Source organism: Vanellus vanellus (genome assembly GCF_965231255.1).
Source record: "Vanellus vanellus genome assembly, chromosome: 21".
Taxonomy (NCBI): Eukaryota; Metazoa; Chordata; class Aves; order Charadriiformes; family Charadriidae; genus Vanellus; species Vanellus vanellus.
The window spans coordinates 4,318,069-4,342,369 of NC_138926.1; the positions used below are offsets into that span (position 1 = coordinate 4,318,069).

The window sequence follows — 24,301 nt, forward strand, 5'->3', positions numbered from 1 at the left end:
ACCGGAAGCGGGGGGCGGGAAGCGCCTGCGCGGCGGTGGGCGGGGAGGGGGGAGCGCGCTGCCGCCGCCCCGGCCCCCGGCCCCGGCCCCGGCTCCGGCCGGGCGGCGCATGCGCGGTGCGCGGCCTGGCCCCGGGACGGCGGCGGCAGCGCTCGGGCGGCGAGGCGGTCCGGCCGCCCCGGGCTCCCTCCAGCGGCAGGCGGGGAGGCCCCGCCGCCGCCGCCGCCCCCTCCCCGGTTATCCCTGCCGCATTGCGGGGTCCCCCGCCCCGGCGCTGGGAGCTCTGTCCGTGGTGCCTGCGGGCGGGCCGGGAGGCCGCGCTCTGCCGGTGCCATGAGTTTCTTCGGGTTCGGGCAGAGCGCGGAGCTGGAGCTGGTGCTGAGCGACGCCGAGAGCCGGCGGCGGGTGGAGCACAAGACGGAGGAGGGCAAGAAGGAGAAATACTTCCTCTTCTACGACGGGGAGACCGTCTCCGGGCGGGTGGTCCTCACCCTCAAGTACCCCAACAAGCGGCTGGAGCACCAGGGCATCAAAGTGGAGTTCATCGGGCAGATCGGTAAGAGCTCGTCCCCGCCCCGCGCCGGTCCCCAGACCCCGGTGGCCTCCCGTCTGGGTCGCCTTGCACGTTCCCCTCGTGCCTTCAATGTTGGGTTTGCACGCAGGCCGGCACGCAAGCCGCGGCGCCCTACGGTAGGGAAATCCTCGCCGGTGCGAAGTAGGTTATGCGCGCTGCCGAGCAGCGCTCTGCTGCACGGAGAATTCCCACGGCCGCCCGGAATTATTCCAGCCTCCGTTCGAGCTGGGCAAGCCACTCTGTGCCCTGCGCTCGAGCCCCAGCAGAAGGGAGGGCACTCCGGTCCCTTTCCAGGTCATTGTTCTCCCATCCTATTTTCTCGCTCCTGCGCGGTCACCGATTTCAGCTCTGATGCCCAGAGGTAGGGTAGAATTCGGTTTCTGTCCTGCAAATGCAGGTCTGAGCCCGGACATCCTAGCAACACCAGCCCTCGGTGGGGAATTCTCCAGGCTGTCTTTATTCGCAGCTCTATGAGCTGTCTGTTTGCGTGTCTCATGTGCCTATTGATTCGGTTAGGGAAGCAGCGGCTCTGCCAAGGACGGTGAATCGGATGGGTTTTGCCCGTACATCTCAAATTACCAGCGGCACCTCCCCAGCCCCTACCCCACAAACGTGTTTTGCCCGGGTGGATCAGCTTTCTTGAGGCCTACGGGCTCAGCTTGCCCGATTCCATCTTTTATTCTCTTATTCTTTGAGTGGGTGACCATGCATCCCTGCAGCGTTAGTTGGGTGACTTCAAGTTGTTGAAAACTTGCGGTTATCTGTGCGTGTAACCAATTTAGATTTAATAGTTCCTGCTTTCTTAGAGGAAAGGTAGCTGCCACACCCACTCTTCAATCGGAGTAGAGATGTCTGTGTTTCATGGATGTGCCTGAGACCCACGAGCCAAAATAAGTTCAGGATGCTCCCAGCGATGCCACTGTGCTGGCGTGTGCCATGCCTCACGTCTGTGGCCTTCCTTACTCGGGTTTAACCCTCAAAATCACTGCGCAAGCCGTGGGCCTGCAACCTTTGCAATGCAAATCATGCGGTGTAGGAAAGCGAACGAGAGGTTTTCCCACCCAGCCCCAATACTGCTGTTTAATATTTTTGCTGGCCTCACTCGTGCACAACACTGATTTTTCGGAAAGGAAGGGGAGGACAGGCAGAGAGAGCCTGTGAATGATGGAGCGTCAGTGAGCCCGTTCATCAGGAGCTAGCTTATGACCTCCTGATATTTGATTATGATCATCAGTGGAAATTAAGCATGAACTTCGCTTCCTGCTCCTCTCTACTGCCTTGCCTGCTTCTGAATCCCCGTTTTGGAAGACTTTTGAGCCGTACATCTTTAAAATAACCACTCTGAATTCACATTATTGCTCAAGCAGGGTGCGTTAGGAGCTGCTGTGGCTGCACATTAGCCCTTTCTTTTTGCCCATCTGGCCACTTTAATAAAGTGCAGAAGTTTGTATCGCTGATGGCACCTCTTTAATGCTTTCCATCTCAAAACAGCTTGCCTTATATTCCAACTCCTCGCTGCTGTGATGTCAGTATCTATGTGAGACAATTTAACAGGTAGGGAGACTGAGACGTAAAGGAGTGATGTGTCACAGGGAAGATGGCTGTTCCTGACCGGGTACCAGACTGTGAAAGCTGTGTCCTGCAGTCTCTGGTGAGCCCATTTAAGATTCCAGTTCACCTGCAGTTCCTGTGTCCTGAGCACGCCACCAAAACATTGGCAGGTTATTTTTTTTTTCAATCTGGAAACCTTAAAGCTCTGAAAAGCTGAAATTACAGCTTATACCTGTTTGACATGCTAATGTCTTCTCAAGTGTGGGAAACATCAATCCTTCCTATTCTTAAGGCTGCAGAGCGCCAGTCTGTGCCCTTCTGAGGTACCAGAGAACTTAGTACATTGACATTTGCCTCCCCTTGCTTTAAATTTGATCATCGTCTTCTGCATCATGTGGGAAGATGATCTACTCTCTTTATGTGGCACGTGGCTTCTCTCTGTCACATCAACAAGCACTTTCCTCTCAGTGGACATGTATTCAGTGCAGAGAGAGTTGGTTTATTTATGTCACCTGCCTGCCCAGTCTAAAGGGCTTGATGGCACTCACCATTCTGTCTAAGTGAGGGGTGTTCAAGTGCCAATATTTCCATTATAGAGATAAGGTGAGCAAAGGGGTGTAAGACACAGACATTACTTAAAAGCTGAAATCTCACTGTGCTTCTCAAGGAGCGGAGAACTGAGTCTCGCTGCAGCTCCTGAACTCTGCTAATACCTCTCAGAAGCTTCTTCTGCACAGTTTAGTGCTGACAGTGAACTTGGGTGTGTATGATTGTCTGATGACTTCGGTTTTTGTTTCCTCATCTAAATGTATCAGATTGGCTACGGCTTTACCTTTTAGAAGGACTGTGTGGGTGTCTTGTAGTCACACAGCTCACGCGCAGGGTTGGGAAGGGCAGATTGCGTTGACGGTTATGTGTAATACAGAGCTGTTAAGGCAAATTGCAGAGTTTTAAGTTTCTGTTGCTTTGTCTTAAGGGAGAAAACTTTGTGGAAGTGTAGAGAGGATTGCTTTCATTAAATGAGGAAACCTGTAGTCTTTTCCTGCTGACGCAAGAAGGTTGTGGGGAAAACTGAAGCAATGTGACCACGTTTGTTACTTGAGCTGGTTTGAGCAGTGCCTCCAAAGGTGAATGCTCTTCCCTCGTTGGTGTTCATGTGGCCATTAATGTGTTACCCAGGACCTGCCTTCCCACACACTTGGTAGCCATGCAGCGAACACTGGCTTTGTGCAGAATTGGTGAGGATCTCCACTGTTACTTATTCCCTGGTGCAAATTGAGATTACTCAAACTCTGATGTCAAAGGATAAGCAGAAATGGTTGGAAGCCTCCTAGCCCTTCGTTTTTGCTTTGTTGCTGTTCGCTGTTCCAGAGAAGCAGTGGTGTTTTTTCCTCTTTTTACAGTGGCAATGCCTTTGGCCTGGAATATCGTGTAGACAATTATTGGAAGAGATTGCGTGAGCTGCTGGCTCCTCTTCTCAGTCTGAACATAATATTGATAATAGGTGACCCATGTCACTCTAAGGCAAGCAGCATTCCTGATTTCGTTGTAGCAGGTGAGGCTGTGTGGACCTCTTCCTTCCTGTTTCAGGGAGGAAAGTTCTGGCCTGCACCTGGCTCCGATGGAGAGCAGTGAACAAGTGCAGGATGTTGCAGCCACAGGCTCCCCTGGTAGGTTCTCTGAACAGTGGTGAAGGAAGCAGTGATCTGGACAAGAGAGTCACTCATAGCTGTGAAATCTGCTTTTCCTCACTGTGTCACATGGGACTAAGCATCACTGCTTAACCTGGACTTCTGTCTTCCTAGAACTCTATTATGACCGAGGAAACCACCATGAGTTCGTGTCTCTGGTGAAAGACCTGGCCCGTCCTGGTGAATTCACTCAATCACAGACATTTGACTTCGAATTCACACATGTGGAAAAACCTTACGAGTCCTACACGGGGCAGAATGTGAAGTTACGGTGAGTCTCCTCCCCTTGCTGACCCCAGTTCTTGGTTCTGTGCAGTGTGCAAGTACTGATATTTACTGTGATGATACTGGAGTGCAGCATCCCTTCCCAGACATCCTTGCAAGCTTGTAATGTAACTCCAAATGAATTTGGGTGGGCTGAGTTATAAAAGGCTGTCTTTGAGGGCTCTACTTTTATAAGCATGCATCAGGCTTTATGGAACTTGTTTTGCACTATTTAAGTGACAAGAGAAATCAACCCCTCTGAATCAATGAAATATTTTCTAATTTATTTGGTAATTCAAAAAGCAGAAGAAATTGTCTCCAAGGGGGACGTTTTTGCTGCCTTGTAATCAGTCTTGTCGACTTTAATTGTGCTCTCTATGCAAACAGATGCCTAGCTTGTATCCTGTTCATATGTTGCAAACTATATTTCACAAGTAGGCACTCTAGTTCAGTTGAAATCCAGTCACTGGCTTTGGAGGGGGGGTTGGAAAATTCTGAGATCTGCAGAAAGAGGTGTGCCTGTGGAGACTGGTGTGATCTAATCTCTTGCAAAAGGGCAGTGGTTTTAACATGTGCAAGCTGTTACTTAGATTCCCAAAATGCTGCTTAGGTAACTCAGGCTCACAAATGCATGAAAGCTGAGAGAAGTCTTAGAAGAGTCTGCTTTTCCATTTGAAAATTCCCTTCTTTCTTTTCCAACGTGGGGTATTGCCTGCTCCAGAAGCCAGGTACCAGCAAGAGTGCTTGGGTGCCCAATGCAATCCACTCAGCCCCAGGTCCCTTCCTGCTTTGTCTCTGTTGCTACCTGTACAACCCTAACAGGAGGGGACTCTCCTTGCAGGTATTTCCTCCGAGCGACTGTGAGCCGCAGACTGAATGATGTGGTAAAGGAGATGGACATAGTTGTGCACACTCTGAGCACCTACCCAGAGCTCAACTCCTCTATTAAGATGGAGGTGGGGATTGAGGATTGCCTGCACATTGAGTTCGAGTATAACAAGTCCAAGTAAGTGTCTCAAGAGCAGCCAGTGGCTGTGGGGAACCATCTGCTACAGGGGACCGCTTGATTTGGAAGCCCAAGGCATGTGTCTTGCATGTGATCCTCAAAGGGATTCTTTGTTGGTGCAGTCCAGCTAGGCTGGCAGACAGTTCAGATCCTGGTTGAGGATCTTTAGGTTCCTCTCCTTGACATAGATGTGCTCTCTGGACCAAGGAATGGGAAGCAACGGCTGTGGCATACTGAGCTGGGAGCACAGTGTGAGGCTGTTGCAGTAACTTTGCATTCCCTGTATCATCGGCAAGATCAGTATTTCCAAGTGCCTTGAAAGTATAACGTTTGTTATTTACCAGACAATACAGCTGAAGTGGGACCTTAATTCAGGCACAGAAGTTGCAAACAACTCTTTTAAACTACTTTAACGCATCTTTCCCAGCTGATGATAGCAAATGTCCCTGCAGCGTAACCTAACTGACCTAAAAAATTGGTTTTGGAGGCTTTGCTGTCACAGGGGTTTCTTGCAGATATTCACCCTGAAATTCTGTTTTTAATTTATCTGATCATGCTAAATGTTCTTGTTGATTTCCAAAAGACCGCAAGATGAAAGATGAAGCGCTGTTTATGGCAGCCTAGTGGTGGTTGATGTGCCATCTGAAATTTACAGCTGGGGCCGCAGATAAGAGCAAAGTGCCTGACAAGCAAGTTCCTGCTCTTTAGTCTGTGTCCTGGTCTGCTGCGCAGTGTTTGACTGTGGTGCTTTCTTCCTCCATGTGCTAGGTATCATTTAAAAGATGTGATTGTCGGAAAGATCTACTTCCTGCTGGTGCGAATCAAGATTAAACACATGGAGATAGATATCATCAAGAGAGAAACAACAGGGACTGGACCCAACGTATATCATGAGAATGACACAATAGCTAAATACGAGATCATGGATGGGGCACCTGTGAGAGGTGAGAAGCCAGATGAACCCTTCAGAATTCCTCTTCTGAAGACTCTTGGGGCGGGAATACAAGTCCTGCAGTATCTTCAGATAAGTCTGTGTGTTCACTAGTAGTATGCATCCTATTTCACTAGTGGACTCACAGCAGTTTACATAGGTGATTAAACATGATCCCCTTCCTTCTCTGGTATGATGAAGGGGAATTGAGGCATAATGAGTTGCAATGACTTAATTCTTTTGATGAAGCAGTGGCAGAACCAGGAATAGATGTAAATTTACTGTTGGCGTGGGCCACCAGCTGGCATTGCTGCAACTTGGAGCAGAAAGATGTGGTGTTCTAGCTCTGTGCCAATCTCCTGTGCCACTTGTTTTCCAGTTCCATTGCCCAGCAGAGTCACCGGCCAGAGAATATGTCACCTTACTCATTTTTTCCTGCAGTGCTGTCTTGATGCAGGCCACAAACTAGTCCTATGCTGTTAAAGTTGAGATGGAATAGCTGTCAGCAAGGGCAGGATCTGCCTATGGACCATACATGCTGATTTTGGAAGGGAGCCGAGGTCTTTTAGATCATCTTACTCCACTTGTGGAAATGGTCACAAAGTTTGTGGCCTAGTGAGATTTTGCTTTGTGGGTGCTCTCCTAGTTTGTATCTGTGTGTTCTATCTGTGCTGATGGTTCTGTGCACTTTGTAGGGGAGTCCATTCCCATCAGACTTTTTCTGGCTGGCTACGAGCTGACTCCAACAATGAGGGACATAAATAAGAAGTTCTCGGTGCGCTATTACCTCAATCTGGTGCTGATCGATGAGGAAGAGAGACGCTACTTTAAACAGCAGGTAAGAAACAGAGCTGTTAGTTCTTTTTGGACCTGTAGACTGTTGCTTGGGATGCTATGTTATAAGGACCTTCTGGGAATTTGGGATTCCCACGGGGGAGAATCAAGTTCTTGATTGAGTATCTGTAAGGACTAGACAAATGGGAATGTGCAAAGAGGGTCTATAAGGAATGTCCATGCAGGTCAGATGTGAGTGGTGGTGGGGATGCATGTAGAAGGTGCCCGCCTGGGACTTCTTTTCCACTCTGTTGCCCTGTGGTGGAGCTTCTGTGCTTCACCTTATGAATTCCAATGTGGTAGCCAACAGCAATAGGACAGAACTGCCCTAGATGTCCAGTGAGTTGCCTCTTGTGTGCTCAGATCCTGGGGAGGAGCGCTCTACCCACGTTTTCAGGAAGGCCACATTGTGAGGCCTCTGCTTGCCACTGCAAGTGGCCTCATGCACACGGCAGTGGGTGGAACATGCCAGCATGGGCTGAGTTCTCACTGGGTGTGAGCTGCTCGCCTGGCAGCTTGGTTCAGCCTTTGGGTCTGGGTGGGGCCAGGAGAAGGTCTCACGAGCCCTGACAAGCCCTGCTGGCTGTGTTACTACAGGAGGTGGTGCTTTGGCGGAAAGGAGACATAGTGAGGAAGAGCATGTCCCACCAAGCAGCCATCGCCTCCCAGAGGTTTGAGGGGACATCCTCACACACCGAGGCCAAGACCCCCAGCCAGCCTGCAGAGAACAACGGCCGGCAGTGAGAGGCCACGCAGAGGAAGGCTGCTGTGGAGCCAGTGGGGACAGCAGCAAGGAGGAAGAAAAAACACTTCAGAGACTTCATGAAATAAATACCCGTTTTTGACTTAATTCCTTTCTTCAAAGGACTCGTAGGGTGGGAAAGGGATGGGAGGGCAAGGCAAGCTGGAGCGCTGGTGGTGTGGAGTTGAAGGTACCTCAGTGCTTCCCAATCAACTACATTCTTCTGGGGTCGGCTGCTTTGAGGCGTGTGTCTGGAGGCTGCGGAGCTGCCTGATCTCCTCTTTGCCCCGAGACCCTTTCAGTGTGGCAGCGGGGAGGGAGAGAGCAAGTGAAGGCCAAATCTGCTGCTTCTTCACAGCGGTGTGGAGGTCGCTTTGAGGCTGTGTAGGATGGATATTTTTCTTGCCTTTCTGAAATCTTCACGAGGGAAAATGACACGGTGATTAGCTGGAAGGTAGCGGAGGGAGTCAGACTGAGGTGCGGCCTACTTGAAATTGCTTAGTGTTATCTCCTTGATGCCTCCCTTTCTTCTTCATGCTGGCGTTGGATTCCTTGTCACAAACAGTTACATCACGTATTTGACTCAGCCCTGGGACTGCCACACAGCCACGCGGAGCACGGGGAGCAGGCATGCTGTTGTGTCCTTGCTGTGGAGCTCCTGACTGCCGTGTTGTGACAAGGGGGAGCTGTGGCTGGTAGGAAGGAGTGAGGCATGCAAATGCAGGAGGAGGTGGCGCAGGTTGGGCAGAGCGCTGAAGGTTCCAGTACTGCTGGGTGGGCAAGAAGAGGGGGCAGGAAGGCTCCGGGCCGAGAGCAGTGCCTTCCTAGTCTTGTCCTGGCAGCTGCCTGAGTGCTCTTGAGATTCAGTCTCTCTGGCTGCTGCACTCATACAGGTCCCAGTTGCTGCTGTGGAACAGGGGCAGACCAGCCTTGAGAGGTCTAGAGAATAGTTTTGGAACTTGAGAAATAAACGCTGGGCTTATGCTGCACATGCTGCCCTGCTCGTGTCTGCGTCCTTGTGACAGAGAAGGCTTTGTAGTAGGGACAGATAGCAGTGTATTGTTTTGTTTGCTCCCTCATGCCTGCAGGATGAGGATTAGTAAGGACAGAAAGTGGATGCAATTGTTTGAAGAAGCTCGTAGCCTGTGTGTGCTGCTAGATGAAGCCAAGCAGCAACTGGAAGGATGGTAGAGCACTTTGGGTCCAGAGACACATTCCTGAGGCCTGAGCTGAAGTTACCAGTGAGGACTGAGGGTATGCCATGAACTGAGAACCTGAATGTGGGTTTTTTCTTTTCTAAAATAAGCTTCTTTTAGTCTTCAGCTAAGTAGTGTCATGAGAACATTCCCAGAAGGGAGCCACTCCTCCATTAAAAATTAGATGTGGCTTAGTAAACTGGATTGACTGAGTCCAGACACTATCCATCCTGTTTAGATGCCCTTCAGAGAAGCAGGTGGTTAGACCTCCTAGCAGATGGAGAGACAAGCCTGCACTAAAATGCTGGGATATGAGCTCTATCAAGTGGGATTTGTCTGGATTTCCCTGCGAGTTTGTGGCTCACTAGGGTTTTGTCCAGCTTCCTTTTGACTCTGCAATGAATCTCGTCTGTCTCGGTCCTACAGCTGAATGTAGAACAGTTGTCTTGCAGCTGGGAAATGGAAGTATCTTCTGCTTTGTTTAGTGGAACAGTGCTGGTGGAGGGAGTGGGGCCTGGGTGGGAAGGGGAGCTTTTTATGTAATAAGACAGCTACTGTATTTCAGTGATAAATGTGTGTTTCTGCTTGCCAAAGTAAGTTATCTTTTACTCACCACATGTAAGGTTGTGGTTTTTAGTAGAGCTGGACAGTCTCGCTCTGTTGTAGAGGACACTAATGATCTCATCTCTGCTGAATGCTCGTGTCACACCATGTTTCTGCTCTGTAATAGTGAAGACGTGGCTTGCTTTTCTTTACATGAGAAGTCTGTGCCATGGGCTGGAGCCGTGTCTTCCTAAGACTGAAGCAAAAGCTTACTTTAGACAACTACCTTGTTATGCCAGGGCAAGAGGCTCACATGGCAAAGGAATCTGGATGTTACTTTTGACACTCACTCTACTCCCCGCTCGGTGTAGGGGGAACCACCTGTGCTGTGGCAATACACAATCTTTTAGAGACAAATGAAGCTCCCATTGGGAGCCTCTGGGGATAGCAGACTATCTTTCCATGACTATGCTGAGCACAGCAGCACCCTGACCACCCTCTAGCTTCCCCTCAACTCCCATCCCACCCAGCATTTTTTTCCTTGCCTATTCCTCTTGACTGTAGGCCATGTGGTACTAAAGAAACCCCATGGATGAAAATGTCTCTGCATTCCAGGAGTGTTTTGTTTACTGGCCGAACAGCATCAGTACTGGATGTAAGATAATTGTCTGACAAGACAATGCACTGTAAGGAGATTTCTATTAAACATCTGTTCATAGCTTCTGGAGGGATTACTTGGAAAAGGTGCATGAGCCTATACATTGGGTTGGTTTGTTTTTGTTTTTTCTACTTTGTGCCCCTCTCTCCTGCATCCCTACCTGTGGAACCAGAATTCAGAAATGATCCCCATTTTTACTTAAATCTAAATGGACCCTTCAACCTGTTACCCAGTAGGCCCTCTGTCTGGGGAGGAGCAGATGTGCTGAGCATCTTTAGAGAGAAGCTGAAGCTTAAGGTCACTCCAGGACAAGGTACTTTAGAAAAGCATTTCATTAGCACGGTAAGGGGCAGACACTACTCAAGCAGTTGTGTACCACTGAGCTGGGTGGTTCTGTTCAGTACTTGGGTCATTCCCTCTCCCAGGCCGAGTCAGGCCAGCGGGAGTGCACAAGTACTAAACCAAGCAGTGCAACCTGTAATTAAGCCTCTGCTGTGTTTACATGTTTCTTAATTCGTCGTCTTTTCAATGGCTGTATTTTAAAACTTGGGTTTTTTGTCTCTCCAATTAAAAAGAGCCAGCCCTGGCTGTCAAATGCTGTCCATGAGTTTGTCTCCTATGGTTTATATTGCCTGGTCTGGGACTGGGTTGTTGATTCTTTTCATGGTATTAAGACATTTTTCTTCAGTGCCATACTGCGTAGCCTTCAAACATGTTTAAGGAGTTTGTCCTTTGTTATCTTTATAAACTCATGGTCTTTCTTTAAGCTATGTCACTGCTTAGAAGCTGTGCTGGTGGAGGACCCACATAGCTTAAAAATGAGCAGGCTAGCTTTATTTTTTCTATTTCCTTGATGTCAGTACTGAAATAACATGGGAGGTTTTGTACCTGCAGGAAGTTAACTGTGATCTGCTCTGCAGCAATCAGGCTGGATATGTATATACATCTACATTTTCTTGTTCTAGACAGAAGTTTAGCAACACCTTTCTGCAGAAAAGTGTTCCTCTGCAGTACATGGAACTGCACTGGATCCGGTAGTAAACATCCTCAAGGAGGATATACCTGTTTCATCCTTCAAGTTGCAAATTTTTCCATTATTAAGAATTGAGTGGCTGCAATTGATTCTAAATGGCTTTATTTAAAAATAAGCAAAAATAACAGTGTGTCAGAATAAGGGACATGTAGTTGCGGATCATGTGCAGGCATGTTCTTGTTGCTGCAATTGAGCAAGTAAACTTGAGAATTATGCTGGTTTAGGAGGAGGCATCAGCGGGCTGGGTAGAAGCTGTGCTGCTGTCAGTGTCTTAATGTGGCTTTTCCTCTTCCAGGCCCAAGACAAAGTCAAATTCCTCTGTGTTGAAAAGGTAAGGAAGAAAAAGCCATCAGAGGAACTTCCAAGTTCTCTGAGTGAGGGCTGCCTCTCAGAGGGAATGGCACTGAGTGCAAGGAAGATTCTTACCTTGTGTCAGTGGTTGGATGGAAAGACGTTGTCTTGTGAAAAGCATCATGTTCTTTAGAGGGCCTCCATCTGCTTTATGTGCCAGGTGGTGAGCCTTGATTTCAGAAAGGGGGATGAAACGTTTTGTCATCCGCACAAACTGGACATCCACCTGGGAAGTGATGGGCAGCAAAGGAGCATGGTTGGAGAAGAATATAGCCTCCAGATGTCACATAAGATCTTTGTGGGGATAAAGATTTTAAACTGAAGCAAATGGACGATGCATACTATCTTATAAGCTTTTCCTTGCTCAAGGCTAAAATAACTTTCAGACGCCTCTGGCAGGTGATCTGTTTACACGAATCTTAGCACTGTGCACTAGCAAAATACATTCGTGTTGTCACAGACAGTACAAAATTAAGATGTGGGATGCAGCCAGCCTGTGAACAGTCACTTCCCTATAATTTAGCATGCCTCAAAACTACAGCTTTGTTTGGTGTAGGCTGAGAGTGGTACGTAAAGATGTTCCTTCTCCTTCCTAACCCAGAATTCTGCCATGCATGGAGGTCAGGTCTGCATCCAAGTAAGATTTGAAAATTTAGAGAGATACATGTGGCAACCTTCTGGAAGAGATAGCGGAAAAGGTACAGAAAAAAATCAGGATAGGATTTTCTCTTGAGAGAGAAAAAGGTGGCTAGGCCAGGATAGAAGCTTAAGAAAATATGTAATATGATGCAGAGAATCTTCTACCTTCACTGGACTTGCCCACAGAGCTTGAAACAGCTGTATTTAGTTTACTACATTACCATGGACCATTTGGGGTTCTCTTTTCTGCTGGAGGAATCATAATGAGGATCCTTCTGATCAAACTGTGTGTGATCAGGGTATGCCTCCTTTACAATCTGAAGCAGAAGGGGAGAAGAATGCGAGACAAGTTCCCATCAGTTAAAAACAGTTGACAGCAAAGGGTATAAAATGCCCTCGAGCAAGCTGTGACTAGACAAAAGGAATAATCCTGGTGCAATAAAATCAGCCTTGCTTTCCCTGAGCTCCACTCTAATGGTGGGATGTATTTCTTTCCTTCACATTTCTTGGGTCGAAGCACTGCAGAACAGCATGACCTTCAATGAAGCATCATCACTTCTTTGGAGAGCAATGTGGAAGGAGCACACACAACAGAGGAAAACCGGGTAGATGACGATAGTCTTTGTGACAAGTTCTCCTCTTAAAGAAAAAGCTTTTCTGTGCCCTAGGTTTTACACTACTGCCTTGCAGGCTCAGCTGACTAGAATTTAGTGAATCAGATTTTAATCAGAGTGTGGAGCAACACTTGACTTGGCTGGAAGCACTCTGAAATGTCAGCAGGAAAACAGCAGTTTGGTTCCAGTTCTCTGGGGAAAGATGCCTGAGTCAGCCCTGCTGTGATAGGTACTGTTGAGCCTAGATGCCCTAGGCTCATTCGCTGCTCTGACTGAACAACTTTTGCACTCCTTTAGTGCTGAGACAGAAGTAGGGCTAATGAGCTGTTTGATAACCCACCGATTATTACTTTTCCCCCCTCCCTGAAACACATAACGAGAGAGAGGCACTCACCTTGACAATTCCAACAATGCCAGGCTCTTTGCAGTTACTGTGGTAGAAGAAGGCCTGCTGCCCAAGTTTCATGGCTCTCAGGAAATTCCTTGCCTGTCAGGTGCAAATGAGAAACTTTGAGCTCTTTGTATCTATCTCGGGTTTTATTATAAGCAGCTAGGAACAAGAACTAACAACAAGGGACATATACGTGCTTCAGAGCGACTCAGATAAGGTTTCCTACAGTTGTCATACAGATGTTTTAAACTGCAATGAACTGAAATAAAAACAAATCTAAAGAGTAAGATCCTGTTGCCTAAAAAGTACAGGGGAATTTAACAGCTCAGCCCTCCTCATTCTCAGATAGGGGAAGACTTAAGTTAGCTGTCAGCAAACAAGCAGCAGAGCAGGTCATATATAGGGGGGAAGCATATATAGTAGGGGGATCATATGTGGATTCCCTTTGCAGAGAGGCCCAGAATAGAAAACTGTACACTGACAAGGCACAGTTTGGGTAGTACAGACTTGCTAAAAGGTGTCAAGGGAAGTAAAGGCTGGTCTGAGCTAAAGACCAAGCTAAAGAAAAGCTGGATGATTTGACAGAATATTACCTGAATCTACTTTTGACCTAGAGGCAATTAAGCAGGTGTTTTGACTTCTGACAAAATACAGCTGTAAAAGCAGGCACAGTGCCTCAAAAGGAAATACTTCAGGCAAAGGGAACAAGTTATCTGTGGGGAGGGCCACCTTTTTTTCTAGTGCTCTTTTGGTGATTCCATCTCTGAAACATGCTCCTTACCTGGTAGTTTCTTACTCCATCCCAAAAGGTTGTCTGATTGGGCTGAGCTTTCAAGTCATCAATGCTGAACTGCCAAATGGAATGAAAATACAGGCTAAGTTCAGGAGGCAGTCTGATCTTTATTGTCTACATTGTGCCTAAACACTTGTTTGTAGTAGCTCCTTCAACTATTTTTTTGGTTCCCACAGGGGCTAAAGAAAAGCCTTCATAAAAGAGGAACACAGCAGCAGTGTAAAGGCAACAGCTGAAATACATGCTGCCCCTGCTACCAACAGCTAAGCATCCCGAGAACCCAGTTTCCTCTTTTATTACAAGTATCAAACCCCAAGATTGTCACCCTGGAAGAGAACAGCATTATGTCTTTCTGTTTCTAGGAAGACAGATGGTTTCTGAGAAGTAAAGACACAATAGTGTTACACCGCGATCAATCTGAATTGTTTGATCCTGTAACTCAGCGTTCAGGCACTAATGCTCTGGACAGTAGTGAAACTGCTTCTATACTTTGCTAAGCAAGGATGGGTGTCAGTGCTTACTTTCACATCCACTCCCTTCTCGAGTCTGCTCTCAGGTTCTGATTTCAGAAGCCAATGGCAGTATGTGATCTTGCTTTCCTCCCCACCAGAGTCAGATTCTTTTGTCTTCTTCCAATTTTTCCATCCTGACTTGGAACTCCCAGCTGGAGGTTTTGTGGACTTCTCCTCTTCCTCCTTATCCGGAGTCTCCTCCTCGGTTTTGGCAATTTTAGCATCAGGTTCCTTTTTATCTTCAAAGAAACAACAAAAAGAGATCATTCAGATAAAACACATTTTGTTTCTGGTAAGGACTGGTACTGAAACATTTTTAGTCATCCGAGCTAGTTTCACATAATGGTATTTGACTGCAGGAGAAGTTTGGTGCACCCCAGATGCAACAAGTAAGGCAGTAGCATTATGCACCAGCGTTCCTGATTATTTCTACTTTGCACCTGAAATAAGGATTATTTTGCGTGTGGGTGTGTTGTGCACAAACCATAGTCACAGTTAATCGTTAAAAAGCCAGGATAGCCCATGTTGCCCACGTGATATGTATTTGAATTTTTTTAATTAATTGCTGAGAAATCAACGGCAGGCAACAAAGTTGATTTAGGTGGGTCTGGTGAATAACAGGAAAATGAGCAGCAAAGCAAGCTATTTCAATTACTGCAGTAGGTGGAAACCTTAGATTAAACTTCCACTGTGCTACCTGTTCAGAGGAGGTCCATATCTCTCCTCGTCCAGGACCCAGACAGCAAAAAAACAATTAAGAAGAAGTGATTAAAGGGCAAGAAGGTGGTTATTTGCTGGAGTCGATTAAGCAGATGAGTGGCACAGACAAGCCAACTGTGCAATTTTTTTCATCTTACACTTGAAACACCACATACTGTTGCCTAAAGTGCAAGGTTTTTGCTTTTTTTTTTTTTTTTTCAGATGGTACCACATCAGCTTCCAGCCACTACACTGGGTATACTTTAACTGACCATCTCTAACACATAGGATCTGAAAACTCTTCATAAGTGGGCATGAGTTACATTTCTTAACCACCTTGTGCTGAGAATACATCATTGTCCCTATTGTATATCTAGCAGACTTGTCTCAGTCACACATGGATGCTCAGCCCATTTTTACAGAGGAAATGCTGTCTGTAAGATGTGTGGCTTTGAAAGACAGACGGTTAAGATGACTGTCTGTAGTTTCACTATAGCTTGGAACGTCAAGCGAGAGATGCTAAATTAGTTCAGATGTCAGCACAGACCTGCTACTGCTCCTTTGTCTCTCTTTCTGCTTGGCCAAGGCATCTCTGGTCTCTCTGAATTATCTCCTCTTCACCGAGAAGCACCTGCTGAATGAGAGAAGGAAGAATTACTGCTTATTCAGGGAAGCTGAAAAAAGTAGAGGTATCTCAGACAGAGAACAGTGAAAGCTGTACAGTAAGTGGAGAGTAAATAAATTCCCTTCATTGAGCTCAGCCATTTCCTCTATCAGTGCAAACGCTGGCACTGGTTGAGGACCACACCCTTGGCGCGTTGGAGGCATGCAGGCCCTCCACAGCAGTGCTCTGATGGACATTAGCAGAAGGGCTGCTTTTCTCCACAGTGGCGCAGCTGTTGGAGATGAGTCCCGAAGGTGCTTGGCTAAGCGGCGCCCCTCTCAGCCGTCCAAGAGGAGCTGTGATTTTAGAAATGGGAGAACAGCTTGCCTCCAGCTCAGTCCAGCCTCGCACCGGGGGTGTCTGGCTCAGCTTGTTGCCCACAGAGATCATGCATGCAAAGTCCCTTCGGTTAAGGGAGCAAGCTGGCTGGTCCAACCCTAGCCCCCTTCCGCCAGCAGCCCGTTAGAAGTTACTTGGCTCTGAGCTGGCCTCCTTCTGCCAGAGCGAGTGGCATCAACTTTTCCACCTTCTATGCCAAGCTTCTCCCCTCCCTCCCTGCCTGCCACCCACCCCAGGCTCCCCCTCACCGGCTCTGGCCGCAGCAGCCCCCTCGCCTCGGACGGGGGAGAAGGATGCTCTCGCCTTGCCCAAGCCTCAGCGGAGGAGGAGGAGGAGGAGGAAACACACCGCCCACCGCCCCGACAGGAGTCGGAAATGGGTGACCGTTATGCAAAAAATAAGGCATGGCCTGTGGGCTTGCCTCCTTCCCCGCAGCCACCGCGCGAGCGGGAGGCGCCGAGGGCAGGACTACAGCTCCCAGCCTGCTCCGCCGCCCGCCGAGCCACCGGCCGCCGCCACCGCCTCCCGGGCCGGCCCCGCCATGGCTTGGCGAGGAGCCCCCCGCCTCGCCGCCCGCCTGCTGCTGCCGCCGCCGCCGCCGCCGCGGTGCCCGGCGGGGCGGCGGGGGATCGCCTCCTGCATTGACCGTAAGGCTCCGCGGCGGCCGGCCGAGCGGGGCGGGGGAGCCCCGGAACCCGCCTGCCCGTGGGACGAGTCGGGGCCGCAGGGCTCCCCGCCGCCGTCGGTGCCTGGAGGGAGGGAGGCGGTCTCGGGTGAAGCTCGGGAGCGGGTCGGTGGCCTGGGGGCTCCTGTCCCCGCCGGGAGGGAGATGTCCCTGCTCCTGCACCAGCTGGGCGCAGGGCGACGCGGGCCCCGGCCGGCCGTGCCCACCTGCAAGGGAAAGCGCCTTCCCCTTCCCTCTGCCCTTGCCAGGTCTTCGCGGTTTTTGAAGCTTAACTGCGAATCAAAGAATATCTTACGAAAAGGGTCGGTAAAACACTGCAAAAGGTTCACTGGGGAGGCAGGCCGGGCTGTCTGTACCCGGTTGTAAGTCTGGGTTGCCCTGTGATTGAAGTCGTCATCTCATCGCTGAGAATGGTCTCTGCGTAGGGAATAAGAGCTGCGTCTGAGCCGGACTCCTCCTACAGGATTCCGAAACACTTCCCAGATGAATTGCTACCATGTTTAAATGTAACCACGTTTCAGATGGAAGCAGCAGCATCCCTAGGACTTGTAGGAGAGAAACTGACAAAATAATGTTGGATCTATGTGCAAATGAGGCAGGAGGTTTCAAATGCAGGATCTAACCAAAACTTCAGACGTTGTTTCCAAAGGCCACCTTCATATCGTGCTTTCTTGTGTCACTTTTTTGAAGTCCCAGGACCGTGTCCTTATATTTTCACAACACAGAGAGAGATGGAGAGACAGCCATGGGCTGTGCTCCCCCTGTCCCTGGCTTGCAGCATTGGGTAGACAGGGATAGCTGGGACCTCCAGTTTGTTTTGTCCTAAGAAAGCCCGCTCCCAAAGCCCGCTGCCCTCTGCCAGCACAGTTCATGATGACCCCAGGAACAGAGAAATGGTCTCTGCAGCAGAAACCCTGAACTGTTTGTGTGAGTTAAGGGACGCTTTGAAATTGTTTGGGGTATAGAAGAGGTGGTAGTGCTTGCTTTCACGCAACAGACGCGTGTTCAGATCTCTTCCTGCTTTTCTAGCATCCTCTGGCCTGACTGAGGAGCAGAAGGAATTCCAAAAAGTTGCCCTTGATTTTGCTGCCAAGGAGATGGCTCCTTACATGGCTGAGTGGGATGAAAAGGTATGACAGCCTCAGAAGGGTTTTACTGCTTGTTTTTTCCTCGCTTAGGATGTTACCATCCTGGGGTCTCATCAGAGGAGTTCCTGCAATAGCTTCTCAGTGCTGTAATGCCATCTGTAGAGATTTTCTTTGAAGCTGCTGCTGTAACTGGGGTGGGAAGGCATCAGAAATTCCTTGAAGCTTTCCTAGCCAGGCTATTCAATCATCTGAAACCTGAATTTACTCCTGAAGATGGTATGTATCTGTCTAGGTAACTGCCTCTTCTTTAACCCACCCAATTAACTTAAACTCTGCAGGAGGTTGGGACCAGATTTGGTAGCTCAGGCGTACTGAAAGAGATTGAATATCGAGATTGAATTGATCATGAATATTCACTTGTGATGTCTCTGCCTGTCCCAATAGGAAATATTCCCTGTGGAAACAATGCGGAAGGCAGCCCAGCTAGGATTTGGTGGGATCTATGTGAAACCAGATGTCGGTGGCTCTGGATTGTCGCGACTTGATACCTCCATAATCTTTGAAGCTTTATCAACGGGATGTACCAGCACGACTGCTTATATGAGCATCCACAAGTGAGTGTGTCTGCCAAGTGCTGGACGGTGTCAGCCTGGCTGAAAACCACATTTTTTTTGTGGGCTCTAAATCCAGCTGGAGACAGCTCTCTTGGTGCTGCTTATTATTTAAAGTTGGGACCCCAAGTAGACACGTCCCTGTGAGGATCCCTCGATGGCAGTAAACAAATAGGCTACAAAAACTGAGGTGCCACCAAGAAGTAATTTTAGCTTTGTGGCATGCAAGATGGGATTAAGTTCTGGATTTTGTTCCCTGCTCTTCCACTTAAGCTGTCTATAGATAGTAACCTGCCTGGAAAAAGCCTTTGTGCTTTGGTCGTTCTGTAACAGAGCCCAGAGGCACCAGCTGATACTGGGGCCCTGTCCTGCTTGTACAGACATGTTCAGCGACAGGCTCACTTTGCACAGGAAGATGGAGTGATGATGCCTCCTTCTTCCATGTGCAGTTTTCCAAAGAGACAGTAGGGCTTAGTGCTGAGGGGAACGCTGAGGCTTTTAAATAGGAACCTGCTGTTCTGCAATGCAGCGAGTCTGTGGTGAACGAAGGCGATCTCCTTCCTCCTGGCTTCTGTGAATTTTGTTCTGTTTTGAGATGGAGCTATATGCTTTCAAGCCTCGGTGCTTTTGACTGAACCCCACGGAGCTTTGTTCTTCTGTTCAGCCAGGGATGTTCTTGTATGACTCACCTTCCTGCCAGGGCTGTGTTCACGTACTGTAATGCTGCTCCTTCTCTCCTGCTCCAGCATGTGCGTTTGGATGATCGACACCTTTGGCAATGAGGAACAGAGGCGCAAGTTCTGCCCATCACTCTGTAGCATGGAAAAATTTGCTTCTTACTGCCTGACTGAGCCAGGTGAGCATCCTCAACTGAGAAATCTCCCTTCCCTCACTCCTAACATGGTGTAACTGGATGTGAACATTGCATGGAGCTGGAGGTGAAAAGTTTCTTTTCATGTTCATTTGGGCAATCACTAGGACATTGGGAAGGGGCAGATGATGGTTGCTGAGATGCTTATGGTACAAACCTGAGTGTGGCTGGGTACGATCGCGGGGAGGTTTTGTAGGCTCTGGACCTGCTGCTTCACTGGCTGCTTCCTCACCTCTCGAACAGGGAGTGGAAGTGATGCAGCTTCACTGCTGACCTCAGCTCAGAGGAAAGGGGACACCTACGTCCTGAATGGCTCCAAGGTACCTCTTTGCTCCTCCTAAAGCTGCTGTATGGGACTGCATGCACAAGGGGGCCTGGGTCTCACCATCCTTTCCATTTCCTACTGTTTCCTCATCTCTGTGTATTCTCCCAAGGTAGGATGTGCTTTGCAGAGCATTCACCAGAGCTTAATACAGTTGGGCCCCGAATACTTCCTGGTGTGGGTTCTTTTCCCCTCCATCTTTGTACCCCAGCTGCTGCCACACAGTCAGGGTTAGCATGCAAAAGCCACCCCTTTCTTCTTGTGCCCTTCTGCAGGCCTTCATCAGTGGGGGAGGTGACACTGATGTGTACGTGGTCATGTGTCGCACAGGGGGCCCAGGCCCCAGGGGCATCTCTTGCCTGGTGCTGGAGAAGGGGACACCAGGACTCAGCTTTGGCAAGAAAGAGAAGAAGGTAAGAGGCTTGGGTTTTACTTCATGTGTGCTTGAGGGAAGTGCAGGACAGAGATTAGCTCATCTGTGCAAAGCATGAATGATCTCCTCTTGTATGGGACCAGAGTCCCAGCCTGGCATGGTTTTTCCCAGCCAAGTCCAGCTTTGCTGAAGTTTGCCCAATACCTGTCCCTTTGGAAAGTGAAGGACTTTAATCTTAGGAACATCAAGGTTTGTTGGATTTGTGCCTCTTCTCAAATACATGCATTCCAGTTTCCAACTCAGCGCACCAAGGCCAAACCACAGAGACCACAGGCACTCTGCAGCAGCTTGGCAATGAGACCGAGGGGTTGAGAGTGGGCCGGGCAGTTCTCTGCTGGGAGCTGGAAGTGTGCTGCTTCTCAGGCAGTCTGGAAGGTGCTCTGTTTTTTCCCAGGTGGGCTGGAATTCCCAGCCAACTCGGGCTGTGATCTTCGAGGACTGCATTGTTCCTGTTGGGAACCGGCTGGGAGCTGAAGGGCAGGGCTTCAGCATTGCCATGAAGGGACTGAATGGAGGCAGGATAAATATTGGTAAGAAAGACAGCTGAGAGCCAAGGGAGGAGGGCAGGATCATCTTGTTGCCTGTCTGCATTAGCTTCGTATTCACTCTGTGTCCTTGGCTTCTCCCACCAGCTTCATGTTCTTTAGGAGCTGCTCATGCCTCTGTTCTTCTGGCTCAGGAACATCTCACTGTCCGCAAACAGTTTGGAGAACCCCTAGCAAACAATCAGGTAACCTCCCCAGCAGACCTGCACTCCCAGAGCTGTGCTTTTTCTGATCCTGGCTGAACAAGCAGCCAGAGGTCCCATCACTCACTTCACAGGGTCTTCCCTGGAGAGGTCAGGAATATGCTCTTTCTGAGTAAGCAAGCGTGTCAGGCCTGAGACCTGCCTGAAGGTAGTGGGGACGTGTTCAGGACACAGGCCCCTCCAAAGATGCTGACCTAATTTTTTTTCTCCTGCTGCTTGCTGGCAGTACCTGCAGTTCAGGCTGGCGGAGATGGCGACGCGCCTGGTGGCAGCACGGCTCATGGTTCGCAATGCAGCACAGGCACTGCAGGAGGAACGGGAGGACGCAGCTGTGCTGTGCTCCATGGCCAAGCTCTTTGCTACTGATGAATGCTTTGCGGTAGGTTACTCAAACCTCAGTTGGCATCATAACTGGAAGCTTGGAGAACCCTCTTGGTGCCCAGGATGTCAGAAAGAAGTTTGACACTGTAGCGACCCAGACCCAAGCATGTTCATTGAGCCAGAAGCCTCATTTCAGGACCAGGATGTTTTACGAGACAGAATTCTGCACCCTGTGGAAGCTGCAGAATTAGCCTCTCCATAGTTCAAGCAACCTGGCCTCTAGTGCTTTCTACACTACTTTCTAGGGGACCAAGTAGGGAGACAGGACAGGGAGCAGAGCATTTTCATTTTCTAAGGGTAATATGCGTGTTACAGGCTGATCATTCCTAGGTAGCAAGTGGTCTTTCCTAGACCGTTGAAAAATAAAATGTTATCACAAAATGTCCCTGAAAAAACAAAGCAAGAAGGGAGAAAAAGAAAGGCAAAGGAAATTTGCACCTTGACACTTCCTAGATCTGTGTCATTTAGAAGCTACTCTCAGCACTCTGCATTTTTGCTATTTATTACATTTTTTGTCCCAAGTTGACAGATAATGACATATGGAGTCATGTTTCAGTAGAAACCAGAGCCCTGAGCAGATTCCTCACCTGACTGACCGCTAGATGGTGATCTGGTGTTTTGCTTTTTGCATCAGTAGCATCATGGAAATGCAGTAAAAATTGCCTTAGATAAGTGTTTCCTGGGTATTTCTATGCTATCATGTTCAGATAAATGCACTATTAATGTGAAACAGCACTTAGGTAACATGATAGCACTGAAAGCAGCACTGATGGGGACCAAGAATGCCTTGCCATCACACCACACTTTGTTAGGAGATGAGATTAGGTGACTAGACAAAAAAAAATAATCAAAGGAGCCCAGGTTCCTGGGTTCTTACCGAATTTCTGTCACCAGCTTGTCCTTGATACCATGCAAGTCACTTCACCAGCGATGTTATCTTCTTAGATCTGCAACCAGGCTCTACAGATGCATGGGGGCTACGGGTATCTGAAGGATTATGCTGTGCAGCAGTTTGTGCGAGACATCAGAGTCCACCAGATCCTGGAAGGTAAAAGACACTTATTACCAATGACTTGGCAGTGACACCATGAGAAAACAGGCCCTCCAGAGGCCCCCACCTTCCCACATGACCCTCTGACTCTTGGGTTTCAGAATCTCGTTTTGCTGTGAGCATGAGGTGTCCCTGGATGTCATGTGTGAGAATTCCCTGGCCAAGAGCTCTTGGTGTATTGGAGCAGTTACTGTGTATTTTAAGAGTCTTACAGCAGGGGGAGATATCGAGTTGCCATATTAGCAGTGCCTCTGTCCAGTTTCATGCTATTACTCCTACAGGCACACGCTGATGCTCCCCAAGAATTCTTTTCCCATGATTCCAGTCTATCTTCACTCTTTGACAGTGTGTCTCTAACAGTGTCTGGCCTTTTCTAATCTCAATTCAGCCTCCAAACCATTTTTTTTCCCTCCTTTGAAATCCCTTCACCTACAACCAGGGTAGCTGATAAGAGACATACTCGGATTTCCAATACCGAATGGGTCTACAGTCTTTCTGGCTGTTTTGTGTATATGTTACATAGTAAAGCAGAGAACTCGGGTGTTGGCATATATCCAGTTTTGCTCGATGCCTGGAGCCCTGTGATGGCCTCTCAATGCCCAAATAAAAACAAGCACCAGCATCTACCACTTTGAAGCCTGTCCCAAGTGATGTGCTGGGACTTGGCAGTTGTATTTTGGCCTAACACCTCCCAAATGACACCTCAATTGGTAGGAAGAACTTTTCTGTGCTGTAGACTGCAGGTCGAGGAAGAATTCTCTTTGCCCTCATTGGGGGCAGAATTGGACCATCTCCTAACTGTTTTTCTTTTGCACCCTCACCCTGCTGCAGGTACCAATGAGGTGATGCGGATGATTGTGGCCAGGAACCTGCTACAGGGCTGAAGCCAGGAGCTAATCTCCAGCCTTAAATTATCTGTTACGGCTTGGTCTGTTTCCCTCCCCTGTTCACCAGCTCTCTTCCTGGGAGTGGAGAGGGGGATACCACAGTGGAAACAGTCTTTCTGCCTTATATTGACTGGGAGCACAGCTGGACACCACTCACATGCTGCCACAGCTGCACTCTGTGCCTGGCAGATCTGCTGTTACTAGGCTAGTATTGTGCAGCCTGAAGATATAAATCACAGTTGTGAATACGAGCCTCTGTCTCCGAATCTTGGTCATGGGCTGCTTGTCACCCATCCTTCTCAGAAACACTAGACCTGTTGGCCATCTCTGCTGAGTCAGGACTGAATCAGGAACTTCAGGCAGAGGTGCAGCCTAATCCCGTAGGACTCCTTCTCTATCAATGAAATCTTTAGTTCGAGGGAAGTAGTTGCTCTGCTTAAAAACCTGTCCTCCTGGTTGCTAATTGCACCACTGGGAACAAGTTAGCCACAAGTACTGCAGCTCTAACCACTTGCAGAGTGCAGCGGCTTTTTAACTGAGGAGCAGGATGCCTCTCTTTTATCTAGAAGCACTCCTCTTTCTGTTTTCCCAGTACACCTTGTCCAATGTATCGACTGCTTGTTGTTCTCCCTGTTCCTGCCACATACTGGTGCCTTCTCTGTCTCAAAGAAGCCTTTGCAGTACAGAGGTGCAAATCAAACTAAGGTCCTGCACAGACACATTTAGCTCTGTTGCCTCAAATCGGTACTCCCTACTGTGTGCAATGGAGGGGGGAGTAAAAACGTTGGTAAATTCAACTATCTTTTTTTCCCCTCAGATTTGGAATCAATAAAGCAACGATGGCAACTTTACTGACAGTGTCAGAAGTTGTGATAATTTTCTTCTGTGGTATTTCAGGTATTTAACCAGAGATCACAGGAGCTTTTTGAAGAAGGGGGTTGCAGAAAAGTTTAGGTTCTGAGTTTTTTTTTAGTTACAGTGTCTCTGTTAACCTCTTCAGATGAACCAGCTCCTCTTTCCCCCTCAGCACACGCCTAGCACACGGCAGGGGAGGGAGGTGACAGAGCATTAGCGGCCGACATAGGTGTTTTCCGACCTCAGGCTTTGCTACACAGCAAGAGGCTACGGCTAGCAGGCCCTTACCTCTCCTCCCTTGGTTTCCCGCACGCTCTGCAAAGGGAATTTCTCTCGCAGGGCGG

At 48.8% G+C, this 24,301-nt stretch overlaps 3 protein-coding genes across 7 annotated transcripts; 2 read left to right on the forward strand and 1 right to left on the reverse strand.

Moving 5' to 3' along the window:
* Positions 1–154: 154 nt before the first annotated feature.
* VPS26B (VPS26 retromer complex component B) lies at positions 155–7,701 on the forward strand. The gene is made up of 6 exons (XM_082493747.1): positions 155–556; positions 3,931–4,087; positions 4,922–5,086; positions 5,855–6,030; positions 6,713–6,855; positions 7,449–7,701. The coding sequence occupies exons 1-6, from the start codon at positions 334–336 to the stop codon at positions 7,593–7,595; spliced, it is 1,011 nt and encodes a 336-aa protein (XP_082349873.1). The 5' UTR covers positions 155–333; the 3' UTR covers positions 7,596–7,701.
* A 3,407-nt stretch (positions 7,702–11,108) lies between these two features.
* Positions 11,109–17,130, reverse strand: THYN1 (thymocyte nuclear protein 1). 4 transcript variants are annotated; one of them, XM_082493923.1, is made up of 8 exons: positions 17,006–17,130; positions 15,570–15,656; positions 14,333–14,562; positions 13,800–13,868; positions 13,022–13,114; positions 12,235–12,330; positions 11,450–11,600; positions 11,109–11,341 (listed from the first exon to the last, which is right to left on the reverse strand). In XM_082493923.1, exons 2-8 carry the CDS (start codon positions 15,610–15,612, stop codon positions 11,295–11,297), a joined length of 729 nt encoding a protein of 242 aa, XP_082350049.1. In that variant the 5' UTR covers positions 15,613–15,656; positions 17,006–17,130; the 3' UTR covers positions 11,109–11,294. The 4 variants fall into 4 exon arrangements, with proteins under 4 accessions (XP_082350049.1, XP_082350050.1, XP_082350048.1 ...); XM_082493924.1 differs by having other exon boundaries at positions 15,570–15,653; positions 17,006–17,045; XM_082493922.1 differs by lacking the exon at positions 17,006–17,130 and adding an exon at positions 16,274–16,474 and having other exon boundaries at positions 15,570–15,653.
* On the forward strand, positions 16,558–23,947 carry ACAD8 (acyl-CoA dehydrogenase family member 8). 2 transcript variants are annotated; one of them, XM_082493918.1, is made up of 11 exons: positions 16,558–16,672; positions 17,740–17,840; positions 18,243–18,412; positions 19,156–19,265; positions 19,524–19,600; positions 19,878–20,015; positions 20,430–20,565; positions 20,668–20,765; positions 21,010–21,162; positions 22,110–22,212; positions 23,047–23,947. In XM_082493918.1, exons 1-11 carry the CDS (start codon positions 16,567–16,569, stop codon positions 23,097–23,099), a joined length of 1,245 nt encoding a protein of 414 aa, XP_082350044.1. In that variant the 5' UTR covers positions 16,558–16,566; the 3' UTR covers positions 23,100–23,947. The 2 variants fall into 2 exon arrangements, with proteins under 2 accessions (XP_082350044.1, XP_082350045.1); XM_082493919.1 differs by lacking the exon at positions 23,047–23,947 and having other exon boundaries at positions 22,059–22,161.
* The last annotated feature ends 354 nt before the right edge of the window (positions 23,948–24,301 follow it).

What these genes read in the sequence shown, in the direction of transcription:
- VPS26B (XM_082493747.1), top strand. Translation starts at nt 334, where the DNA reads ATGAGTTTCTTCGGGTTCGGGCAGAGCGCGGAGCTGGAGCTGGTGCTG. An exon ending in GGAGTTCATCGGGCAGATCG is followed by an intron (nt 557 to 3,930) that starts GTAAGAGCTCGT and finishes CTGTCTTCCTAG; the next exon opens with AACTCTATTATGACCGAGGA. An exon ending in GACGCTACTTTAAACAGCAG is followed by an intron (nt 6,856 to 7,448) that starts GTAAGAAACAGA and finishes GTGTTACTACAG; the next exon opens with GAGGTGGTGCTTTGGCGGAA.
- ACAD8 (XM_082493918.1), top strand. Translation starts at nt 16,567, where the DNA reads ATGGCTTGGCGAGGAGCCCCCCGCCTCGCCGCCCGCCTGCTGCTGCCG. An exon ending in GATCGCCTCCTGCATTGACC is followed by an intron (nt 16,673 to 17,739) that starts GTAAGGCTCCGC and finishes CTGCTTTTCTAG; the next exon opens with CATCCTCTGGCCTGACTGAG. An exon ending in CTACTGATGAATGCTTTGCG is followed by an intron (nt 21,163 to 22,109) that starts GTAGGTTACTCA and finishes TTATCTTCTTAG; the next exon opens with ATCTGCAACCAGGCTCTACA.
- THYN1 (XM_082493923.1), bottom strand. Translation starts at nt 15,612, where the DNA reads ATGCCTTGGCCAAGCAGAAAGAGAGACAAAGGAGCAGTAGCAG. An exon ending in AGAAGGGAGTGGATGTGAAA is followed by an intron (nt 13,869 to 14,332) that starts GTAAGCACTGAC and finishes TCCATTTGGCAG; the next exon opens with TTCAGCATTGATGACTTGAA. An exon ending in GCATTGTTGGAATTGTCAAG is followed by an intron (nt 12,331 to 13,021) that starts GTGAGTGCCTCT and finishes CTTCTGCTTCAG; the next exon opens with ATTGTAAAGGAGGCATACCC.